The sequence below is a fragment of the Vanessa atalanta genome, chromosome 24, assembly GCF_905147765.1.
Source record: "Vanessa atalanta chromosome 24, ilVanAtal1.2, whole genome shotgun sequence".
Classification (NCBI taxonomy): domain Eukaryota; kingdom Metazoa; phylum Arthropoda; class Insecta; order Lepidoptera; family Nymphalidae; genus Vanessa; species Vanessa atalanta.
In genome coordinates this window covers 2,366,696-2,393,212 of record NC_061894.1, presented here as the reverse complement: position 1 = coordinate 2,393,212, position 26,517 = coordinate 2,366,696, and the positions used below count along the sequence as shown (strand labels likewise).

The 26,517-nt window shown below is 31.3% G+C and overlaps 1 protein-coding gene across 6 annotated transcripts in view; it reads left to right on the top strand.

Moving 5' to 3' along the window:
- Positions 1-1,510: 1,510 nt before the first annotated feature.
- LOC125073351 (dystonin) overlaps positions 1,511-26,517 on the top strand; it is a 168,658-nt gene continuing 143,651 nt past the window's right edge. For 4 of the 6 annotated variants that reach the window (XM_047684147.1, XM_047684151.1, XM_047684145.1 and 1 more), the window contains exons 1-2: positions 1,511-1,628; positions 14,149-14,879. In XM_047684147.1, the coding sequence (XP_047540103.1) occupies positions 14,672-14,879 (208 nt within the window). In that variant the 5' untranslated portion in view covers positions 1,511-1,628; positions 14,149-14,671. The remainder of the gene's footprint in view (positions 1,629-14,148; positions 14,880-26,517) is intronic. The other 2 variants (XM_047684150.1, XM_047684148.1) reach the window with 1 other exon arrangement.

Here is a 26,517-nt window from a genome sequence, read left to right as displayed (position 1 = left end):
AAATACAGATGCTCTTTATTACACTAAGGAAAGATATACATTGAACATCTATACTAATATTATAAACGGGAAAGTAACTCTGTCTCTCTGTCTGTTACACTTGAACCCCCAGGAAGTACATATGCTACTTTTTATACCTTCCACTTGACAACTAGTTCCTAAAACATGAGCGAAGACGCGAACGATAGGTAGTTTACTATATAATGCAAACTTATGCTGTATTAGTTTTTTTCTAGCAAATCTAAAAATTTGTACAGGACACAACTGAACTGCCACAATTTTTTTTTGTAGGTTGCGGACTTCGACTGCGTGTAAAGGACTGTTAGGTGTTAGATATATTTTTTTTTAATTCGTCTTAGTACAGTCCCATAGAATAAGTTTGTCGTTACACAAAATTTTAACTTGATAATTACAATATTTGTGATTTTAAAAAGACTATCATGGTCCTTCGAGACTGCATACTCAATAAATACATAAGACTTGACATACTCAAGATTTTCGAGTTAGTTCTTACTTTAGACTTTCGTTACGGTCCTTTAGACGCATCGATTAAAGCAATGAAGCGAAATTATACAAAACTAAGAAATATACAACATTTGTTATTAATTTATTGATTTTTGTTAACATTATTATCGTTTTAAGTATATTATGCATTTTACCATCTTGATTTTAATTAGTACAAATTTGAGGTAGTTTATTTAAGTCGATCTATAAAGATTTGTTGTCCCCAGATTTGAAATCCTTGTATTAAGAAGGCGTATTTTTATGTGTAATGTATGTTTGTTCGTCAGTATTTCTTTTATTTACCATATATCTGGAAAAAATGTTATCGACTTTAAACCAATAGTGATGCGTGATATTATAATGAACAATTAACACCCAAATAAGATTGCTATTGAAATCAATTTGAAGCTTACTTATACCTACTTTATAAAAAATTAAATATCTTAATGGAAAAAATAGCTACTAGACTCCTTTGTTCTCAAATGTTGTTGAAATATTATTGATTCATATATATTACCTTTGTTATGTGTAAAGAGAAAACGTGGCATTCTAATGATAACATAATCTTATCTTACTTATCCATATCTATCTTGTATTTTAAAATCAAATTTGAAATATATCTTGAATATTTTTTAGGATTTTTATTCATAATATTTGTCTATTATTTTTTTTCTCTATTTAAAATTTATTATTAGAATCGATTATTAATAATATTTAAACAGAAACTTAATTTCAAAATATGTGTTTCATGTAGTTTAAATACGTAGATATATACGTAGACTTAGTATTAGCAGTCGAAAGTTCGATTTTATTATCTGTTGCGGAACTTGAGGACATGACTTTTTTTATCCACCTACTTGATATTGAGTCACCGGTATTCAGCCACCACGATCACCTCTATCCATTCAAGCCTTACCGTACACGGATGATACACACAGACGAAATCAACACGCTTACTAAGATAACAGTCCAAGCCAGTTTGACTTTACTAGTTACTCGAGTCAGTTCGCCGAGGCACGGCGTCGCGGTACGTTCGTCCGCCATCTTGTTTTACGAAATTCCGTGCATTCAATTAAAAATAAACCGTACGTGTAGTGAAGTGTGTGTTAAAAACTATAACGGAGGTTAAAAAATAATAAATGTTCATACAAATTATAAAGGAGATGAGGATTTGGGTATTTCCAACGGTTTTTTGAAATCTTATTTGAGGTTACAACGTATTCGCGGTCAAATCATGTTTTTTGCCCTGCCGGTGACGACTCCACGTAATGCCACAATGATATAAATTGCAAAATGATTATCAGTTATTTGCATAAGCCGACAATCGATTATACGGATTTTTAATATTATATTAATGTTTAAGTAATAATATATTTTAAATAGCATTTAGGTTACGGTCAATGTTCCAGGCGGAACGGGGTTACTAAAGACTTCAACGAAAAACGTTCGGTTATTATTGTTAATGTGTTTGTTTATTTTCACGATTAGTGTTTCAAGTATAAGATAAGTGTTGTCACTTAAAATAATCTTGTCTAGTGATCTCATGATTTATGATTTTACAGGAAGATTATTGATAAAGTTGCGAAAATTCGATTTGTTTTTATAAATTTTAACTCACAACTGTCAAGAATAAAAATATTTTTTTATCTGTGATTGCGTCACAAAGAGAGATTAATTACCTTGAATGTGTATAAATTAAAATGTTTTATTCTTAAACTTTTAATAAGTTGAGTTGATATTTATGGATTCTTGGACCATTTACCATAACTAAACGTAAAGGTTATACGATAAATAAATGAAATATATTTTTTTGAGATTAAGTAAAGAATTTTGGGTACTTTTTGAGCAGCGCGGAACCCTCACTCGAATATTTATACTAAAATAGACTTCAAATTTTATTATAAATTCCATATACCTATCACACAAACACGGAGCAGCCTTTAAAAATTACATGTACATTTAAAAAGCGTGATATTTTACAAAATACCGTGTTTTTATGTGTAAGAGATCGTCCACGTTTCGATTTATTTATAACTATGACATAATCTATTCTTATTTTAGTTCTATAATATGGCTAGCGATAAGAAATTAGGAGGAACGTACCTGAATCGTAAAAATTGCATTGATCTTAACACTGTGGTACAACATTTTCAAATTTTGAACAATATTTCAAAATTCAACGAAACCTACCCTCACGTAAGAAAGAGAAGAGTATATTTTTAATTTTGTACTCCTGTCAAATTAATTTATAAATTATGTTATAAAAGAATCGACATTGTTGGCTGTATGGTATTCAGTCTTTGATTCAAATATTTCTTCGTAAAGATAAATTGAATAATAGTTGTAAATTATTATTATAAAGTATGTATGTACACATAAGAAAAGAAACGGATATTTGTTTTGCGGTTTGTAACAAAAACACTGTCTGGATTCCTTTTTTTTACTTCACATAGCTTGTTATTTAATATAGTTTTTATTGCCACATAATAAGTAATTATTACAACTGTTATATAATGAAATTTATTCAGAATTTAGATTAAAAAAAAAATCTATATATATTTTTAAAAAAAAAGGTTACGTAAAGATATGGTTAATTTAAAAAGTTAGAAGTGTATTTTAAATACACACAACGGTATTTGTAACTAATTAATTATTTTATAATTTAAATCTTTGTAGACTTAGGTTATTTTAGTACTAATATGTAGGTACTTCCTCAACACAATAAACATTAAAATATATATTATACTTGACTCACTGATAACGTCATATCAATATTATTCAATTATTTTGATAGCAAATTGAACCTTATTATTTTGATTTTAAAGTAGGTATTATATCGCATTCGTAAAATTGATGGTCCAATAGCGTAAAATAAATAAATATAAATGTTTTGGTAAATGGGTTGTACATAATTATATGTTGTCTGTTATGTCGGAAATATCGGTCTTATAGTAATCCATACTAAATATTCAATTCTTGATAATTCTTTGTGTGAATACAAAAAATGCGTAAGAAAAAATACACTTACACATCTATGGATTTTTCTTTTTTCATATAAGAGTATACAAAAATATTCCATAAAAACTGATATAAATACTCTAAATACAAGATGTGGGAATAAACTTGTAACCCCTACTTTCCGTTTGCATACAGTACAGAGAATTTTTTTGGGCAATGGTATACGCAAATTTAATAAGATACCGGGAAATATAAACGATTTACCATTGACAAAATTTAAAAAGTTTATTAAGACTAAATTAATAAATAAATATTATTATTCATGAAAAGAATACTTTAAAAAAAAAAACTCCTGGATTTAGGTTCGGGTTCCATCACAGGACACTAATTATTGTGAAAAACTGCTTTATAAATCCGTTTATTTGAAAAGAGCAACTATGCTAGTTTCTTGCCGTTTCTTCTCGCTGGAGGCTGGTTTCAAAAACACTTCATTGTGAAGTTTACTTGAATAAATTGATTTGATTTGATATGTATATGTCTTAAACTTAAAATTTCCGTAAATTTCTTCGTTCGTTCTGAGCATGGTTTGGCTATAGTTCTACTATTATATTTGCGCACATATTTGAACATCATAATATCACTTGCAATGGTTTTTCAAAATGGCGACCATCACCGAAATTCGGTCAAGACATTAAGTATATAAAAAATATAAATACATATTCTCAGTGACCTTCAATTCTACCTTCAATATCAACACAATCGTGAAATTGAATCATACAGTAGATTATTTCATTTCCATATAAGGACCAATTTTATTTAACAAGCTGAAATTTATATGCCGCTATGGTAGTAGTAAGTACTTACATTTTTATTACAAGCCAATTTCGTAAATAACGTAGCTCGTAAAATAGTTGTCGAAGGTGTAAATTTTTATGCTTAATATTATTGATGTTACTTTATATATTTCAAGTTACGCTCAATACTTTAACTGACCAAAGATTTTTTTTTTTACTCTGACATTATATATTTTTTATATTAATTATTGTTAACGTTAATTTCTTATATTTGTGACAGAGATGTCTTTAAAAAATATGTATGTACGTATGCAATTATGTTTCATACAGATTATTACAAAAATAGAACAAAGTTTGATAACACAATTACGCTTATAATTGATGTATATTTTTAATTATTAGATAAGATTACGACCGAATTAATTGTCGAACCTGTTTTCATGACCATCCGTATGGAATTTAAACGAGGATACGTTATTTGCGTATTAATTGATGTTTTCGTTGATCTAAACGTCGTTAACGTTAAATATTTTTGACAGAAATAATCACAACTTATAAATTATTTGACTTAACTTTTAACATAATCTAGTATATTATTTATAATATAAATATAAGTGAATCAAAATCTTCAGTTGCTGACTTATAAGCCCGACCAAGGCAGCAGGCCATAAATCTAAATAATCATAAATAAATCATTCATGTTATACAATTTAATTTACGTCGTGCGAAACAACCGCTGGACAATAAAATCAATACGAAAACATTAAGCGCTTAGATGCGCTATATTAAGTGAAAATAATTCAATAAATGATTGTGGCTGACATACTCAAATTAATAACAAAATATAAAAGATATGAGAGAGAAGTGTTCACAATGAAACATAAACACTAGCAATGAGAGCAAATATTGATTATATCGAAAAACTTGACATCAATTCAACTGTTTTTGTTCGTACTTTCATTGCTCCGAGCTTTAAAACCAGCTTAGTTGATCCACAAGCCTCGTTATGTGGAAAGCGATTGAGTTCAATTAGACTCAATGAGGGATCAGAAATATTGGTTAAGTTAACTGATATAAGCGTAGTTTTTCACTATAAATCAGTTCTTACTTAATTCCCTATAGAATATTGAATTTGAAAAATCAAGCTTTTCTTGGAAAGTAATTATCCGAAAATGTTCTTACACGACTAATTGCTTTTATTTTTTTAATGGAATCCATCGTCACAGGCTTTTTGTGATTTTCTGTTTTATTCAGAAATGTATTAGCAATACTAGAAACAGCAGTCAAGTATCGATCAGTTCCATCCACTCGTTATCGAACATCTGTGTCTCTTATAAATGCATTGAATTTAAAATTGGCAATTCTTTCAGTAGACAGTTTCTGATAAATAATAAAACATTATAGGAAAACTATAAGTTTTCGTAATTAGCGCGAATATAGTAGGTAGATATAGGTAGATCGTTTTGTATTTCATTGTTCAACAAAACTATCAAGTCTTGTTTTGACAAGGGTTTAAGTTGTTGAACTTTTATATTGGCTTTGAAACCTTACCCTACAATGTCATCTGTTATGTCGAACTGTTCATTGAACCTTGTGTTATCGTATACGGGTCTACTATAATACTTGTAATGGATATATATCTGTTATTTATTACTTGGTAACATGTTTTAGTAAACTTAATCGATTTAAAGAGATTTGAAATAAAACTGAATCGAAAATTGTCTATGATGAATCATGATACAAATATTTTTATAATTATTTTATATTTAATGGAAAGATAGTGCTATAGGTCCTAATGGACGCAGTATTTAAAAGCACCATAACGATTATTGGTGCATGAAATTCTTAAAAACATGTAGAACAGTTACTTTCGTACCGAATCTGATATCGAAAACATTTCATGGGTTAAAGTGTTCCGTTGCACGCATAGTTTTACTGCATTGATCTCTTTTCTACTTTTCAAACATCTATATTTATGAATAGAAGTGTCATCGTCGTATTTATATTTAGAATTACTTTTTTTATTTCACAGCGCAACATCACCAATTCAAACTGTAACATAAACATAAAATTTACCTAACCTAGATCCACCCGATCGTCTCTATACTAGTAAATGCATGTATGTGATTTAATAGCATTTGAGAACTATTTCTGTATTTTGCTCACACTAGCCAAAGATCTTGTTCTTTGTCACTCCGCTAGATGTACCCGAAATACTAATTTACATACTGCGTCTCAATTTACCGCGTCAAATTGTCCAACAGATTTGTACTTAGAGATTATGCGTAGCTATCCCGTTAGGAACCGGTCTGTGTCGTGAATGCTTCGCGTTCCTTGCATTGCTCGCGTTTTATTTGCCCTTATCTCTTCCTTAGGTTTCAGACGCATCTGTTAATTTATTTTTGTCACTGCTCCACTTATCTTCGACTGGTACTTTATGTCTCTTCTCATGTTTTATAAATCTGTGAAAGGGCCGTCTGGATTTATTTTCAATATCATTATTGAAACATCAGACACTATAGACTAAATATATTGAACAAATTTTTTGTAGTAAATGTCCATGTAACTTGAGTTTTTAAACTAAATTAATTCTATTTTTCATTTTAAGAATAACATTTTCGAAGCAAACGCTTTTGATAAAATAAATAAATCTTTCACAGATTAGGTAACGTTTACACTTAGTTTTAATCTTTGCAAGTTAACGTTCTCAATTTTGACTATATTTGACGCTATACTTTTGTTTTCTCGTCTCAAGGATAATTGAATTGAATTTGAATATAGTTATTTACTTTAACGAAACACGTCAGTACCATAAAATTGGCGTCGCTAAATCCTTTGTCGAATTAATACGTTATATGCAAAACATTTAACAATATCTTAATATTGTTTTTTTTTTTATATATATATATATAAAATGATAAATTATTCATAATTTTAATACGTTTCAGCTCATTTGTATTTCCAAGTATTGAAAATGTTAAAATGTTGTGTCAATAACATGTTAATTTTATTAATCATCGTTTTGTAATAATAGATATGAGATCATTTTGACTTTTTACCTCGTTCAATTAGTATCGTTAAATTTAAGCTTAACTGGCAGGATAGACTTGCAATATTCAAAAGCGGTTCAAAATTGATTAAATCGAGCGCATTTTGTTTAAAACAAGACTTAAGTACCAGTCTGTTTCAACTGTTCGTAGTTTTATTATAGATCTTACATATTATAGATATCTTTTCTAGAGTAAAGACCATTGATTAGCGAGATATCTTGTTCAAGTGAATTCAATGACTTTTGTGGTCCGGTGTTTCGACCATGTCGTAACGGTGAACCCCGGTCAACGTTCAAATAAATCGGATTACAGTACACATCTTCATCACGCACAATGGTCTCTTCTTGAGAAATTAAAATTATTCGCACGATATTTCCTTTATTGTTACAAACCATAACACTTTTCAATAAATATATCAAAGGTAAATGGTAATTTATTTGCTTCGGAATAAAGTTCAAATTTGAATATAGGTTTTTTATTTATAATTCTTACCTCGTTCTAGAGTAGGTTGTCGGTGTCAGATTATTGGAACGAGCTGTCTTTTGCTTCACTCATCTTATCTCTGCCTTGCTCTTAATATTCGCTGGTATATTCGAAGAAAGCTAAGAAAACCTTCATTACAGAATATATAAGTCAGCTCAATCGATAAGTACTTGATAGTTGACGTCTCGACGACGACGTCTCGTTAGCAATAATAACAATGTTCAAAATTTCCAATTAGTAAATTGGTACTGCGTACAATTTTTTATTAAATCATTTTATTGAAAGACCTATTTGCTTAAAATCCAAAACAATGCAACCTACTTCTTGCACTTCATACTTTAAACATGTGTAACGCATTCATCATTTTATTCAAGTTCATGTGTTCGGGGTAATATAAATGAATTTACAAGCAAAAGAAAAGTAAACACGTTTGTATGATACAAAACATATGGCTAACAGTATCTAAAGTAATGGATGTCTTCTAAGTGTTAAGTTCTTAATCTTATAATAATCGTTATTCGTTTTTTTTTTCCTTCAATTTTGTTGTTGAATATATTTTTATAAAAAAAAATTACGTTGGATAATTTAGTTACGAAAAGAGAAAACTTCTGGGTCACAAAATATCTTCAAAGCTTTCATCAAAGGAGTTGCTAGCGCGGATTGTGTTTAAATCAATTCAGCACACGATCGATATTTTTTGTGTTGCATATGAGTAATGTTATTAGACGTTGGTGCGTTGACCCGTCATTTGGTTAGCGACAGTTGTCTGGGCAATTATTAATTACGTAGGTACGTCTCCATTAATAATTTCTTGCAGTATTATCTTGGACATTTAAACTGACGATACGAAACTTACTATTTCAACTTAATACTCGACTTTGCTCATGTACATTTGTTGGTATATTGAATTTAAATTACAAAAGAAACGTTTATTTACTAGTGATTTTTATCAAAAAACCAATCAGGTTATGAAAGTTCCATCAAAATCAGTCGACTAGTCTCATAGATGAGAAATATAACAAACAATTAAAAAATATTCAATTAACGTCTATCATTCATTTTTAGAACAGAACAGTTATACAAAAACAGGTCAATTTTGATACTTGTACTCCTTGAAATTTAATTTTATCAAGACATACATTTGACAATCGAACGCGTACACATCAAAACTTTTCATACCATGATAGATAAATTTAATTTGACATGTATTTGTCACTTTCGATGTCTTGTCAAAGATCGAACATCTAGTCAAACAAGTGCTGTTATATAGAACACTTTTGTCTCTTTACATAAGTACAGACACAATGGCCATCGTTTCCATGAAATTTATCATTGAGACTTTTGCCTGTGCCCAGAATTTTTTTTCGTTAATTATCACAAACTTTTGAATTGAAGCTGGCACAAGGTATAAACTTGAGATTTATGTCGGAGTCACGTCTGAACTCTAATTAACGTACTTTCAATATACAAAGTGCTGCAATCCGTGATGTAGTTTTGCAAGCGTTACCAGAATTATTTAGCCGACGCCTGGAAGTATTAAGTCTACGTCTTTAGAGTTGAGACTGAAGCTATAGTAATATGAGGAGTTATGTTAATCAGATTAGAAGTTTTTCATAATTCTGTAAAATTAGAATATTTTCAAAAAACTAGACACAATGTTGATTTATTTTGTGTTTGTTACTTGATTACGATAAAACGGGGGAACGAATTCTAATACATTTTATTTATTACTAAATAAATATAACTGTATTTTAATTTATGAATGGCAAATCGGGCAGATAACTGCTAGTTTTAAATACAACCATACAAAGTTAGCTTGTAAATTATATTTGTATAAACGCTGTACAAACGTTTGTCGAACATAAACCAGTGGGTTGGTTAAATGATACAATACAAATATCGTATAATATTTGTTGAGTAAGTTATATAGTTTTTATGACTACCGCTGAACTTAATGTTTGTTCATCTTTGCCGTGGTTTTAGACTTTTCCATATTTAATATATAAAATATTATTAATGATGAAATTTAAGGTGCATTTAAATGTCAAGTAACATTGTTTCACTGCTGGTCAAACCCCTTGTCCTTAAGAGAAGAGTAACTCTTATCGCAGTTCTAATAAGGGTTGGTGGCAAAATTTCACAGTAATAGTGTAATTTTTTTTCTCCCTCGAGCATGGGATTAATTTTTAAACCCAAATTTAACACCAACTCAATTCTTGCCCGGATTTGGATTCCATTTTATCTCAAGTTATGATAAATTCATTCACTTGTTTAAACTTGTTTTTTTACTATTTTTTGTGTTTCCTGAACAGATTTCACTTTTACATTTATGCAAAAGATAGCGCTACTCATTGTACATTCGCGAAACTTACCTGATGTTGTGTTATGTAGTTTATCAAAAAATAATTTAGAATTTATAGTACGACAGAGTTCTAACGTTCACAAATTCTTTCTCTATGATGTAGTCAATCTGTAGTATACAGGAGAAGTCTCTCCATTGAATATTTTAAATGCGTCTTCGACACAATTGATAATTGTTTATTTCTTAAGTCTGGACAGGATCTTTGTGAATATCTTACATCAATAAAAAAATAAAGGTACAGACCAATCCCTTTCAAAATACCCATCATATTGTACCCAAAAACATGACCAACAAAGACAATAATTGAAACGAGTTCGCAGACAATAAAATGAATTCACCAAAGATTACATTTTGCGGACCCCGGTTAGGCCCAGACTTAGCCAAGGTCACGTGACCTTCGCTTAAAAATACAACCATGTCGTGGGAAATTTAACACAATGGTAACATAAGTGCTTCCAATGTGAGCGTAAATTTGACAGAAGTACAAATGATTGGTGGATTTTTTGGTGTCGGCCATCTTTAATTCGTACGTTAACAGATTAAACTTTATAATATAGATTTTGGTATTCTTTCCCAATAGTTAGTGGGTAAATTAAGTCAGATTCATAAATGTATAAAAATTAAAACTCTTATGGTCTACACAATTTTCTTGATTGTTCTTGAATCAGGATTTTTTTACCCGAAAAGCCCATTTTATTTTTGATTTAAACATTTTATCTTCAAACCTTTATAGTGTATCTATTGTATGCCAATCCCACATTAAAATAGAATTATCAATCCAACCAAAGTTAGTTATTAGTGCAAAGATTCGTGCTAACATTTCGTTGACCTTGACAAATCTTTACCCAGAACCGGCACGCGACCGAAACACTAAAAAATATAATATGTGGTAGCATATGTATATGTTATAAGCGACAAAAACGGACACACCAGTAGCAAGAGCTATATAGCTATAATTTTTTTTTTATGATACCATGAAGAATTAATTCACCTGATTAGTCAAAAGTATTCTTTCAAGTTAATGTATGTTCATAACGATATGACTTCTGGAATTATTTGTCTTTGTCCAAACATGCCTTCAACGGATAATTTATATATATATATATATACATGTATAGTTGTTGCGAATTGTATGATATACTATACCTATCGATTGTTATCAGTTTTGACGTAAAATATGATCGACGAAATTCGTCAAACTGTCTCGTTGATAATAAGGCCGTAACGGATATTATGAGATCAAGATAAAGTAAATCCGATTCGTAATCCAGATACAGACGATATTAGTTCACGTGTTAACTATATTAATTGCATTTTTAATCAAAATTATGCTTTTATCTTATCGATTTTCGAAGAATCGAATCGCTGCTATGAGTTAAATGACAAATTCATTGGCATTATTAAAGATAATGTTTATAAACAAATTGCATAACATTTATGAGTAATTGTGTAACCTAATAACCGAATACTAAATGTGGAACCATAAAGCCACACAGCAGTAGAAATCTTCGAATATTTTGAATTTGAATCCAAGCTCTTATTGGGAAAGTCTTCGAGAAATCTATCCATGCGTCAAAAACTTTTTTAGTTTTAAATTAGCGAAAATATTTTGCAAGTAGAAAGAATACAAACTGCATCGGCCTTGCAGACATTTACCGAATTTAAAACAATTTTTCAATTAGCGATCCTTGTTTGAACGGTGAATTTGATTAAAAGATTGCTGACATCGATTTGTAGATAACCCTCTTCTTAAACAAGAACTGAAGACTGTTATTCAGTTTTGTAAGCTGATAAAGTGTCATGAATATTTTTATACCGATAGCCTTAATTACAAAAATCCAATCCCATAAAGAAGAATCGATTATTATAGTTGTACTATATTGTTCTTCTTCTGATAAATATTCTTTTTCGGTTAAAGTGATTGTAATATAATGCTGATGGTCTCTTGACCGTTTTTGGCTACGGTAGCTAAGAGAGACGTTCTGTCAATTTACACACTAGTGTATTTCGATGTCTATAATATGTCCGGGGTCATTCTATAAAATTGGCACTTCATCGTAATCGAATCGAAATGTAATCGTCATTTAGCTGTTTTTTTTTAATTCTACCAACACAACGATGCAGTTGCGGTTCGGTCGAAGTTGGATCGATAGAATTGGCAACAATTTATTAGTAGAATTAGCTCCTAGATACGATTCAACTGAGATTTATTTCGAGGAAAATAATCGGGACCGTATCGAAAATCCTAACAGAAAGTATAAGTATTATGCTTAATCATAAATTTTAAACTTGATTTTTTTTTGTATTCAGACGAATTATTAAAAATAGCACCATTAATTTTAAATTATTTTTAATTGATGAACATATTAACCGGTATTTAGTTTTTAATTATTTTTTCAAATCGATTTATTAGTTTATTCGGTTATTTCGACATTTGAATATTAATGACGATTTTATTCCACCTTGGCCTTGTCTGAGAAGGTCGATTGATGTTTTCTTTTAATCTAGATCTGATTATTATACGAATGTTTCATCCTCTCTGATGAACTATTTAGATGATAACATCATTTTTTAATTATAAAACAAACTAAGGTCGTTTTAATCATTGTTAATTAAGAAATTATTACGACATTCAATCCTAATATTTAAAATTTTACTAATTATTTTATCTGTTTTTCAAAATGTGGTGCAATTTATAGAACTCAGTGCTTTTATTTTTGTCGGTTAGCGTAATAAGGAATCTCGCAGAATTAAAAAAAAATGTACATACCTACACATGTGAGGCGCCAGCATTATGCAAAATATCTCGTGTCTTAACGTGCCCTTGAACCGTGTCGCCTTCAGAAATAAATGTAAGGATCTCAGGTAGTTTAGAACTTGACCGGACAGGTTTAATTTTTATCATTCCTCGTATATTCACGTACTAAAAATACGCATACCATATAAATGTCGTTTTGTTTTGCTCTTACATTTCAAATTACACCCAAAATTTAATAATCAAGTAATTGGTTCCATATGAGTTACAAATTAGAGACTAGAGAGATAATCAGTAAGTACTAAAATCTTACAGGATCGGTGAATCTACATAAACAAAGATTATTATTCGGAGTATCAGATTTTCTCGCAATCGACAGACGGACACAAATAGAATAATATACAATACTGGTATCCTGTGATCAAATTAAATCAATTTGACAGAACTTTAAATATAATCATTTATCTCATGTCCGTTAAATTTATAGATCTGTAGACAAGTATCATGAATTACCCGCTCGCGGCTACGCTCGTCTTTTGTCTTCAGTTGGAAGGTAGCTTATGTCCTTCCGTGGGATCAAGCTTGCTTCATACCAAATATCATCATATTCGGTTAAGTGATTTGGTCGTGAAAGCGTAACAAACAGAATTACTTTCGCTTTTATAATATTAGTATGTTTAATATGTATTATTCTTGTAAGTCCCAATAATTGTCAAATTGTATTTTTGTAAATATTTATATCGCCTTACGCTATGACCAAGGCGGTCATGAGCTATGTAGTTCAGTAATTTAATAAGAAAAATTAAAGAGACTTCCTTTTGAGATTTTCTAGATGATGCAGTCTCTCTAAAGAGCGTCATCTGATTGGCGAATTAAATTTAAAATTCGATATTACAAGCAAAGCATTACGATGTAAGTAGGTTGGTCCTTCTTGCAGTATAAGCATCGTGGTGAATTACAATCAGGTAGACCAATAAATAAGAAAAAAATACATTTTTTGTAACAATTAAAACGTATTTAAAGTTTTCCACGAATTCAATGTTTTATTGCGATATTTAAGATTAATTCGAATGTTCTTGTTTTCAGAAACGGTATTTATGTCGATAATGAGCAAAGAATTACCCAAATTCTCGTTCCCAAACCTCTATTATTTCTTAACCTCCGAAACGTTTAAAAAATGACTCATTATGAGGCAATTTAAAACGTAAACGCGTTTTTCAATTACATTGTTCTCATCTCCAGGTTTCCATAGTTTCGTTATTTACACAAGTGTACACGAAGCCTTATGTGAAAACAATGACTCAGTGAACGGCCGATCGTGAAACGAAAAACGACATTAAATATATAACATTCGAAATTCAAAAGAAAGTAACCGAACATTCCATACGACTAACGCATAACCAATAAAAGTTGCCATATTAACATATAACAAGCTTTTGTAATTATAGTTAAAAAAAAAAGTTCTGAGTAATCGCGGATAATTTAAGTAAAAATTGTGTCAAGAGCAATAAGTGTGTGTCAAGGGGTCTCAACTTTCCTTTTGCGGAGTTGACTGGATGACATCGACGATAAAATAGTGGTGAATCGTTTAAAAGTGACCTCGGTTAGTACACGGGATTGTGAAGCGATTTTGGCGGATCTCTTCATAATACCTCGTGTTTGCACCGCGGCAGGTTATAAAGGACCTATAATTCAAAAAAACCGCTGACCCCTTAAACGACCTAAAAAAAGTGTTCGAAATTTAAAAGTGCTATGAAGTGTTGATATGTCGACGCAAGCGTATTACAAGGAGCGCCTCGGGTTCGACCCGCAGGAGGCTATGCAAGATGGCGTCAACGGCGGCTACTACGATGGCCCTCATCAACCGAAACGTCACCGTGGTGACGTCAAGGAGTCCCACGATCAAGTATACGAGGAAAATTTGACAAAATTCAAAGGTACAACTTGTTGGGAGTTCTTTATACAACAGTCAGGTTCGTGGTGATGGGTTATAGAGAATGCGTGTGTTATACGTTTGTCACGCACTGATACAATAACAATTGTTTTGTTTTCGTTTTAAATAACTCTAGGTGTTGTTTACGAATGGCGGTTATTGCATATTAATAACATTTATTGATCGGTAAGTAAACAATGGTTGATAGATTGGTATTGCTATAATGATTTAATTTAAAAAATCTAATACGTATTTTAAGCAACCTTTGTCCATTTAGGTAACTAGAATTCAAATTACACGACCATTTTTTTTAAATTATCTGATAAAAGTAGATATTTGTGATAACAATATACACTTTCACCTAGATAATGTTTCAATAGACAAAACACCATAAAAATTAGTTTTCAATATGAAAATGACGTCAAGAAACATCCATATTTCGATTAATATACAGACTAAATAAATGATTCTCTATGTCATAATTTAGTATTAAAATATTTTCTTTTGGAGTTTTAAAATAATATGACAACAGTATTACGTTATTTTAAATAACGAGTTAAAAAACCGGTCGTGTTAGAATTGTAACGATATTTCCTATGTTATAACGGAATGACATTAGCATGTATAATTTGTTTTACTTTACCCGTGTAAGCTTTTAATTTTATAAAAAAAAATACTAATCGATGTTGTGAGTGTTCGATATTTAAATTAAGTTTTATTTATTGCCAATAATAAAAATGAGTTATGTTTTTTTTATCTTAAACGTAATTGCCAGACATGTTTATTGACTTTGGAAAAAATACGTTAAATAAAAAAAAATATGATTTGTGAGTTTGCTCTAATAATAAATAATCACGTTTTAACAAGACAGCGCATTTAAAGAGTGAGTGAGAGTTCAAGTATGTATGTGTCTATTCTATAATAGTTATTAAATACGTTTATAGGTTTTGATTTTAGGGATATCGTTCGAATCCATAAATCACCCCGAGTGTTGGATAAAAAATTTAACTATATAAATTAATTCATTTAAACAATCGTGATTATTTTTTTTATGGTAATAAATTATACGATACTTATTTTATCGTTATTATAGTTTTAAAGACAAGGATTATTGCGTCTGATGGAGAATATACATTAAAATAATTAGAATAAGACAAGAAAAAATATAAAGAGTTAATTATACTGGACTACTATGAGAATTAATTGTGGGACAATGATTAGATAGTTTCAGATAAGGCGATGTTTTGTTTCGTAGATAAAAGCGAACGGTTTTTTGTTTGCCTGCTTGACGGGTTCAATGACTTCTTGTTTAAATATAATAAGGATTGCATCTAGAACACGTGATTTTTATTTAAGCGTTTTTTTGTCATACATTTTATTTTTATTGAAGGCCAGTTTTACTAAAAATTTAAAAAATTAAAATGTTATGTCCTTTGTACCTACAAAGGACATAACATTTTAGCTCTCAAAGTTTCAAACATTTCTTACGGCGCTAATGTCTATGGGCGGTGATGACCACTTCACATACCTAAGATATGCCGGTCCGCCAATATTAATCTTAAAAAAAAATTAATGAACAATCAACTCAGTACATGTTCCCTCTGTCGCACATGCATCATCGTCAAATGTAATAGATAATTGGTATATATTATATTTGTTTAGAAACACAAATAGCCATAATTCGATGACTGTAGTTGAGTGAATTAAAAAGGTACATCTTTTCCATGAAGTTGTGATGTATATACGTACATACATTTACATATTTTACATTTAGTTTCATCGTATAAATGTAAATTAACTTTTCTTGTCTAAACGATTTCCTTTTCACCTTCATTGGAAAAAAGTCTTTAGTTTTAACGCTTTATATATTTACCTATATTTTATTATATATAACATTGCTTTTATAACAAAGGGTTGCCATCAAAAATAATTATTATGAACATATTTACAATGCAACACACAAATCAAACGGCGCTTCGAAGTAAATACAATAACATTTATTGTTACTGAGACTGCCTTTGACAGTTACATCATAGGCACGACGAATGCGGTTTCAATTTATATATTAGTTAATTAGATGGCATTTAACGTAATCGACCTCAGTGATAGCACCGCAGTCCGCAACAGAACGGTCGATTAGAGCAATCAGCTACAATTGGTACCAAAGGAACCGATGGGTTCGTTGTTTGTTGTACAGTAACCTTTAACAATTGACTCGTAGGAATTTCTTACAGACGTGCAATTAGCTTCATAATATTATTATAGGTCGTATTACTTGGTGGTAGGGCTTTGTGCAAGACCGTCTGGATAGGTGTGTTGTGTTCCATTTTTAAGGATGAGTGAGCCAGTGTAACTGCCGGCATTGGGGACATAATAACTTAGTTCCAAGGTTGGTGGCGCATCGTAAGGAATGATCAATGTTTATGGGTGGTGGTTGACCACTTACCATTTGGTGGCTTATTTGTCCGTCCACTAATCTATTTCATTAAAAAAAATTACTCCCATCTGATCTTGGATGCATTGTCATCAGTCGGAATTACAGAAAATTCTGTGATAGAATGACAATGATATTAGTTTACATCTTATCCATAAATAGTTCTTCCGACGTTTGTGTATGTCATTATGGTCCGGGTATCTTCGAGGCACTATTGAATGGACATCTTCTAAACAAACCATCAGATGTGATTATGGTCCAGCGTTAGCCAATATTCCGTGAAATAAAGTATTGTAAATACTAAAATTGGTTCAGAAAATCACCCAAACCAGATCCGACGAAAAAATCCCTTGATTTTGTAGGAAAATTAGGGTCGACAATTTATAGAAAACTAGGTGTCGTGTCGCCCGCGCCGAATTCGCTCGTGTTTTAGGGGTTAGTCAGGTATTAGGAATCAAAAAGTAACTTATGTCCTTTCTTGGAGTTCAAGCTACTTACGCATTTATATCAAGATGCTATCATCTAATTTGCTATTGCTAACAGCTCTGCTGTCCTGTCATATATTGCCTTTTACACCCAAACGTCACTTATTGAATTCTCATATACCTTAATGTATCCATTTTAATTTTAACTGAAATTTCTTCGATATATCGCGTGAAATTGATACGACAAACATTGATTAACAAACTTACATCCAATTAATCAAATATTTTATAATATAATTATAATATTACAGTTCCGGGTAATAACCCTGTGACATATATAGTTAATAGAATATATATTTTAAAATCATAATGTATATATATATATATATAGTGTTTCTTTTTTTTGCATTGTTAAAATCTAAACTGTTAAATACTTCGTAATAATTCAACAAAAGTTTTAGTTTAAACTAAGCGGTTAAAACGACCTTCCTATTTAGGGCTAGGTTAGGTGAAAGGCTGTGCCTAACATTGTTGTAGTCGGTCTGAATTAGACATTCCAGCAATATTCCAACTAAGTGTTGGATTACGTCCTTGATGGATTCCAATCTTGGATAACATTGTTTTCGACGGTTTTGTAATTAGATATTTGATCCAATTTCTAACCATCCAACTTGCTGGAATCCAATGTTTGATAACAATAGTTGAAGCATTCTTGTCGGTATTATCGTGTCGTTATCTTGGGATACATTTAGCGGCTTACTATTAGCATAGATAGGTACTGTTGCCATTAAAAGTATTCCTTCCATGTAGATAAGAAATTCTTACTAGTCGCTTATGCCATACCTACCTGCTGTTAGTAAAAAAGGGCAAGTTATATAAAAATATCAGTCTTTTAATACAGTTACGATATCTTCGTAGATACATAATAATGTCACAAACACATATATACTGTACCTTTGCTATATGTCTATAAATTAAACGACCAGATTTTGTTTATTAATGTAAGTTTTAATATCGATTAAAAAAAATTGGGAGAACTTAATTGTTTATTAAATGTAGTTTAATAAATATTCGCGCGGGTAAAGTCGCAGGTTCAAGTTGTTTATTACATACATATATGTATTTTGTTCAATTTCAAGTTATTAAACTAGTTGTCGCCCGCAGCTTCGCTCGCGTTTTAGGGGTTGATTGTCATATGTAAGGCAAAAGGAGTAGCCTATGTCCATCCTTGGAGTTCAAGTTTGCTTCACACCAAATTTCGTCCAATTCGGGTCATCGGTGAAAGAGCGACAGACAGACAGAGTTACTTTCATATTTATAATATAAATATTAAGTATAGAAGTAGATTATCATAAAAATAAATGTTGGTATTGAAAATGGAGGAAATGAAAACAGTATATATTCATTGATTGCCGGTTTATCTAAGTAGAATCTACATAGGAAATCGGCTTGGCTTAGCTTTATATTTAATTTAATACGTCAATATGTTATATGACGTTGTGAGCGCCCACTTCAATAAAGAGTGTTGTCTATTTTTTAAATGTCAATATTGTTCGTTATATATATACAAATGCTTGCATTCCTTAATGTGCTGCTGACCGTGGGATAAGTTATAATGTTTCTTAGGTTTGTAATTACAATAGTTCTATCAACAATCATATCACAATACAACAATACCATTCGTTGATGACGTTTTAATATCTAGTGTAGTCGACGCGATCGGACCTAAAGTAATCAGGTCTGATAACCACGGAGGAGCCTTTCCCCATCCATGACGAGGAAGGCCATCACTGTTTGTTTTAGTGGGTTCCTACCCACTTAAACAAACTGAACTGGCTTTCTCAACCAGGGTTATGTTATGTTATGAGGTTCCTAACCCGAAATAACCCAGCTTAAAATCCATCAAAGGTCCTGGGTGATTAAATACCTAAAGGCTTTCATTGCTTGAAAAACAAGTGTATATATATATATATTATTCTCGTGTATACCGTATAAGGTATTATACATATATGTACGTACTTAAGACTATGATTTGCACGTTATTTGCATACTTAGCTAATGCTGATAAAGATCAAACGTGTAGCAATTTATACAAAGATTAAAATAATTCGTTCAAGGAACTTAGACCCTTATGCTGCCTCATATACGGGCTATATTTAATCCATGGTATATTGTTGTTAAAACAATGTTTAAATAATCTTTTTCGCAAGTAGGTCATTGTCTGCAATCATTAGAATAATTCCAATCACGTTTTTTGGCGTCTTAATGCTGTTAACGCGGTGCATTAAAGCGTGATGGACATTTTTCTAGGAGATTAGTGGTAGAGGTACTTAGACTCACTAGCCGGCTCTGGCATCACACTTTGAATTTAGAATATTTATCTTGAACGTGACCAATAAATAAAAATATTTGTTATAAGACTTGTATGCACTCACAAATACGTATATCATTACTTACACAAACACATCATTTATAATATTATGAATACGAATGTGAGTTTGTTTTATTATAAAGGTTGATGGACCGAGTGGTCAACACCAGCCATAGACAATGGCGCTGTAAGAAATATTAACCATTCCGTACATCGCCAATGCGCCACCAACCTTGGGAGCTAAGATGTTATATCCCTCTGTAGTTACACTGGCTCACTCGCCCTTCAAATTGGAACACAACAATATTGAGTACTGCTGTTTGGCGGTAGAATATCTGATGAGTGGCTGGTACCTACCAAAACGGGCTTGCACAAAGTCCTACCACCAAAAGTGTGTTTGTTTGTTACCCCTTTACGTTTAAACTACTAAGCATCATCGTGAAATACAAAAATGGAAATACGGTACTTCCCCTCTTTTACGTATATATTATCAGCTTATAATATAATTTAACGGTGATATAATTTAAATATCAAAAGCAGTGCCATCTATTAACATAAATCAGAACGATGTTCGTTACATGCGCAATTCCATTCATTAAAAGGTGCGTCTTCAATCAAGTGTGAACCTATCAAGTGCACGCGTTGAATGATCCATTCATCTTAATGAGAGTGGGTAGCGACCGGGAAGTTGTAGGTGAGATCTTTATCGAAATCATTTAGCACGGCTTTACAAATGAATTAAATTTTTGTGCATAATTTTATTTAATGTATTCAGAATTGTTTTGTATAATTAAAGTAAATTTACTGTCTAATAGGCCACCTGATGGTAACTGATCACCATTGCCCTAAGATATTGGTTCCTAATTTATAAATATTGATTATTCCTCATAACACAAATGAGTTATGTCCCTTGTGCTTGTAGTTATATTTACTGACGCTACGTAACTAAGTATTGCTGTTCCGGTAGACTATGGTAAATGCATTTTTTTATTCCTCTCTACTATTTAAAAAAAGCTCTTAAGTTTAATTTGGTTGTAAAAGCGAGTTGAATTAAGATTTAACGAATTGTTGCATTATTTATTCATATTAGGCACTGTCAGTCCATTCGGTATATAAATAATGTATTTTTTTTAACGCAACGAGATGAAACATTAATGTTTTTAATGTACGTGGACGATAAGGCGTAAATATGAGATTTTTGGCATAGAGATTATTTTCTTAATATTTTGTTACAAGATAAAACTGCGAACTGAATTTTTTATTCAATTTTGCACACAATGACAACAGATAAGTATGTTTTGATCTTCATATAAACATTTTTAATTATTAAAGACGATACGTCAATTTTAAAGTATCGCATTTTCAAAAGATTCTATTCACCTAAGAATACATATTTGACAATTGCTTCGTTTTAAATGTTTTCAAATTTCGAAGTCAAATCTTAGATTAACAAAGAGTATTTATTGTAAAATGATCGAAATTGAATAAAACTGGTACGCAATATTAATACAATGACTTCGTAATGAATCCATTCATCTCAATCAGTGTAGGTGGACAGAGAGCGCAGATAGGGTAGGATGTCATGTCGGAAAACGATGTTGCAAATTACCTCGAAGATTGTATACCTTTTGTACACAATTGCTATATACAAGTCCTTTCTATATCCCTGTTATCTGATAGGTTTAATTTTTTAAATAATATATCATCATAGACATTTCAAGAAGATGGTAGAGAAAAGATTTGTAAACAATTCGTTTGTGTGTTATGAGATACTCCGAATTATGTCCTAGGTATGTTTTTAGATGAAATATAATCATCCACGTTTTTATAGCATCGATTTGGATCGATTTATATTTATAAACAACTGCTCCAATTTAAAGTGTGCTTTTAGGGCAATTTTCAAATTGTAACAGGGGACTGTTAAAAATTTTTGAGGACATTTAAGTACCGGTTTGTTAATTACATTTTTATTTAAGTAAAATTTGTGTGTTTTTTAAATATATGTTTACTGTATTTATTTTAATCAGGCAATAATGAGTATGAATGATAATATTTGTCATAAGACGTATAATTCTGGAAATGGACGAGACAGAGGACTGTGAACTGAGGTGTTGTGAGTGCAAATAATGGCGGGCCAACAATAAGTAATATTCGTTATTCTTATTTAGTCGTTATTAGCACATATAATTGAGTTTTAGTCAGATTTATTGTATAAAAATTGTTTGGGAGACACACATACGTTCACAGCACTTATCCAATTAGTAAAGAAATTAATGTCCATGTATGAATACATTAATACAATTTCTTTAGTCTTTATGGTTTGATCAGTGCCGCATTTAAAGTCTGAAATGTTTGTAAAATTTTAATGCGAAAAAAAACGGCTTTTTTATGACAGTGTTTACTTATCATAAACACAAAAAGTTTTTATTCCTCTTTGTATGTTTGATCTTTTAAATGCACGGTTTAATATTTTTTTTATACTTGCGAATAAATCGCTTGACTCGAAAATCGAATGAATGAATGAATAAGAACAAAAGTAATTTAATGGTCTGATATGTTCTATTAAAGATGTAGTTTTTAGGAACTTGTACATTGAATGAATATATATGTTACTGTAAAAGCTCGAGCTACGGTAAATCTTAAGATTTTCCAGTAAAATCTAAGATTTACCTATTATGAATGGTAAATGTCCAAAAACTTTGGGATTCAAACTTTTACCATCATTCACTTGGTAAATCTTAGGATTTACATGTTAGGTTAGGTTAGGTTGGAATGGTAAAAGTCAGAAAAAGTCGTCCCTTTATAATAAATACTTACATTTACCAACTCATGTCGGTAAATCTTAGGTTTTACTGGAAAATCTGAAGATCATATATATAAGCCTTGTGAGATGCATGTCAGTAATTGATCAAATGCTTACCAAGCAATGAGAAATATAATTTTCTCGTGTAATATTCATTTTCCATTGCGAATATTCTCAACAAGATAAATATTTTCCACACTCTAGTGACCCAATTGGCTCGGGCACAATGTTCCTGAAATTTCTACAACATTATTGTTGAAATATTCGCATTCAGTTTTTAAATGCGGGTTGGTCGATACCCATGTGGCAGAATTTGGTTGCAATTATACACATGCAGGTTTCCTCGCGATGTTCGATCTTCACCGCCGCGCACGAGATGAATTATAAACACTAATTAAATACATGAAAATAATGTAATTTTTAGTTTTAAGTTTGGGTGCAATAAAGGATAAATAAATAAAATAAATAAAATATAGTGATGCTTGCCCGAGTTTGAACCCGCAAACATCGGTTAAGATGCACGCTTTCTAACCATTGCGCCATCTCGGTTCAATCAAAAATTGTACTTAATTGATTGTATTAATAATGTTAACGCCAATTATGGAAATTAGGCAAAACACAGGTCTGTTCTTAATGGGACGTTTAATTTTTTGAGTTTTTTAAACTACGTCTCAATAACACGTATGTTATCGTGTGAACTGGTGAAGCGTGATCGATTCAATCAGCATGTCAATTGAGCCGTGCATTGCACTCTGTAAGTGACTATGCACTTGCCGATGTGTACAGTTAGTGCAGAAACTAGGTTGTTGATTAGGATTTGGATGGCAATATCCATAGTACTGTCAGCCTTTTGTAACGTCCTTTTGTCAAAACATACGTAACTATACGGTTAGGAAATGTATGAATTGGTGAGAAATTAGGTTGAAAGGAGAACTGGTTTTGTATACTGGTAATCGGTTGCGATTTTAACGATCATATATATAATTTGAAGTACAGCTAAATTGGAACACCTAAAATTTTTAATAGATAATATTTCTTAATTAAAATAAATATTATAAAAAGTACCCTATGTTATTCCTTGGAGTTCAATCTTGCTTCGTCATCAATTCGGTTTAATGGGTTAGCCATGAAAGCTAAACGGATAGACAGACACACAGAGCTACTTTCGCATTTATAATATTATGTAATATATATTATATAAAGAATGGAAAGAAAAATGTGTTAAATGAAATGCAGAGTAACTTGTGTTTAAAATATTTTTTTGTCTGTGTCGCACCGTTATAGACTTGGAAACTTTTAGGAAACCTTGATTCACCTTAAATTTGTTTCTTGATTCGTTCATTCATTTGTTTGTTACTTTTGTTACTACTAAAAAAACAGTTTTGCAAATTATATTTTATATTTAACAGTATTATATTTTTTGTACTAAAATTTTCGCAACGTACTGTACAATCAACTGCAAGTGTACGTATTTAAGTGCATTACCCGCTGCTACTTTTAAACATCCCATTAAAGGAACCCCTTACAAGAGTGTCGGTTAAGGAAGCGGTCTCACTACTTGATTTATCGTGCCAAATATTACCAGTCTCAGTAATGCGGTCATAACTTTCGGTGTATATGGAAGAACGAGATTTTATTTGCTGGCACAAGTTCATATAAAACTTTAAAGTTTAATATTGTGTAGAATTTATTGTTTAGAGTTATTTTTTTGGTGTTGTCTGATGATACCTGATTGGAAAATCATAGACGCAACGGCTCTGGTATCTCGACTTTCGTTTTTGAATTTCACTGAATTTTACGTGCTTAATTTGTGTTTATAAATCATATCGTGTTCAGCGGTGTACACCTGTATGTGTCTAATATCAACGATTTCCTAATTCAACCACATATGTATTCATCAATCCGCATTATAGTAGCGTAGTGGAATAAGCTCCAATCCTTCTCCTCAAACGAAAGCCGGCCATAGCCCAACAGTAGGACATTTATAGGCTTACTTAACCCGTGTTAAATATGGGTTAAACAAGAATGTTTCACACAGAATTAAAGGCATATTCATGTCATTTCATTAACGAATTTCCCACCTAAACGCTTCTGCCATTGTCGTAGCTCGTGTCGCGGCGTTTTTCTTACTTTGTGTACTTGCCTTTACTATTCCGGATTATTTAATATTTATGGTCACAGATCCGCTCCTTAGGTTCACGTGCTAAGTTACAAAGTTGTTATACTCATATACATCCCTAATAATATACGGGCTACTGCTGCTGCTGGGATAACCACGTTCAAACAAACTCTACAGCATTATAATATTAGTATTGATTACATAGTTATATACTATGTTAGTTTTTGTCCGCGGTGAACTTCGCCTTCGTGTTGTTGTTTCGTCGGGTTGTAGGTATAAAAAAGTCTATGTTTGTTCAAGCCTGCTTCATACCAAATGCCATCAAATTCGATTCCAGGTATTTAGGATTCGATTCGAGGTATATAGACAGGCCTGTGCCTTGTTTCTTTCGCATTTATATAATTTTTATACATTTAAAAGACCAAATAAGCAAATATGACATATCTACTGGTGTGCTTTTTATCAAATAAATATACTTATATATGTGTGTATCTCGTTTGTTTTTTGATAATATATCAAGAATAATTTTAAAAGTATTCTAGATGTATCCTCGAAAGTAGGTCCATTATTGAATACTTAAAATGTTACACAACTTTCGTTGCATCACTGAAGCACTTATACGTAATTGGAGAATGGTGAGAAAAACAATTGTCTCATGATGCGTTCGAGTTTATGTATGTAACTCAAAATGTACGGGTCGGTAGACAGCTAATATTTTGATTCTTTTTTGTTTTTTTTTTTTTTTATTTAAAAGGCAGACGGCCCAATAGTCTATCTGATTGTACGTAATCACAATTGTCTGTAGAAATCTACATAAGTTTATTTTGTCTTAGTGTTAGTACTACACTGGCTCACTCACCGTTTTCATCGGAATATAGCAATGCAAATTAGTGCCATTTGCCGGTAGAATCGTTTTTTTTTAAGTGTCCGCACAGAACACAGTGCACAAGTATGTGCGTTAGCAAAGAAGTCTAATCTTTACGACCGGAAAGAGTTCGAGTGCATGACCAACACGTACGTGCTTTCCTCAGACGACGCATCTATCAAACTCTGGTTTACTACTAAGAATTCCTAAGCAGAAAACATATTAATTTTAGTTTTTTTGACCCGACCTGGGACTGGGACCTATAGCATCAAAATCTGCAGCCTTATAAAATAACCAATAGATCGGTGGGGCACTTATTATTATTACATATTACTATTCACAATTGTTAAAGTCGTTTTCGTGTTGATCGTGACAGCACGGAGCGTAATAGCTGACGTGACTTAAATACACTCGATTTTATTGTCTCTGTTCTAAAACACAAGCAAATATTAATTGAATATTAGTTTAATTATGTCGCTATGATTAAAATGACTAATGTTTTGTAGCTATGATATTTAGAGACTACGTCTGGTTAAATATTTACAATTATGTTTACTTAAGCGGATAAGCAATACCATTTAAAATAGTAATTATTAGCAAAATGCTAAGTGAATTGAGGAATTCATTTAGTGTCACATGTGTGTGTATTATAGGTTTTAAC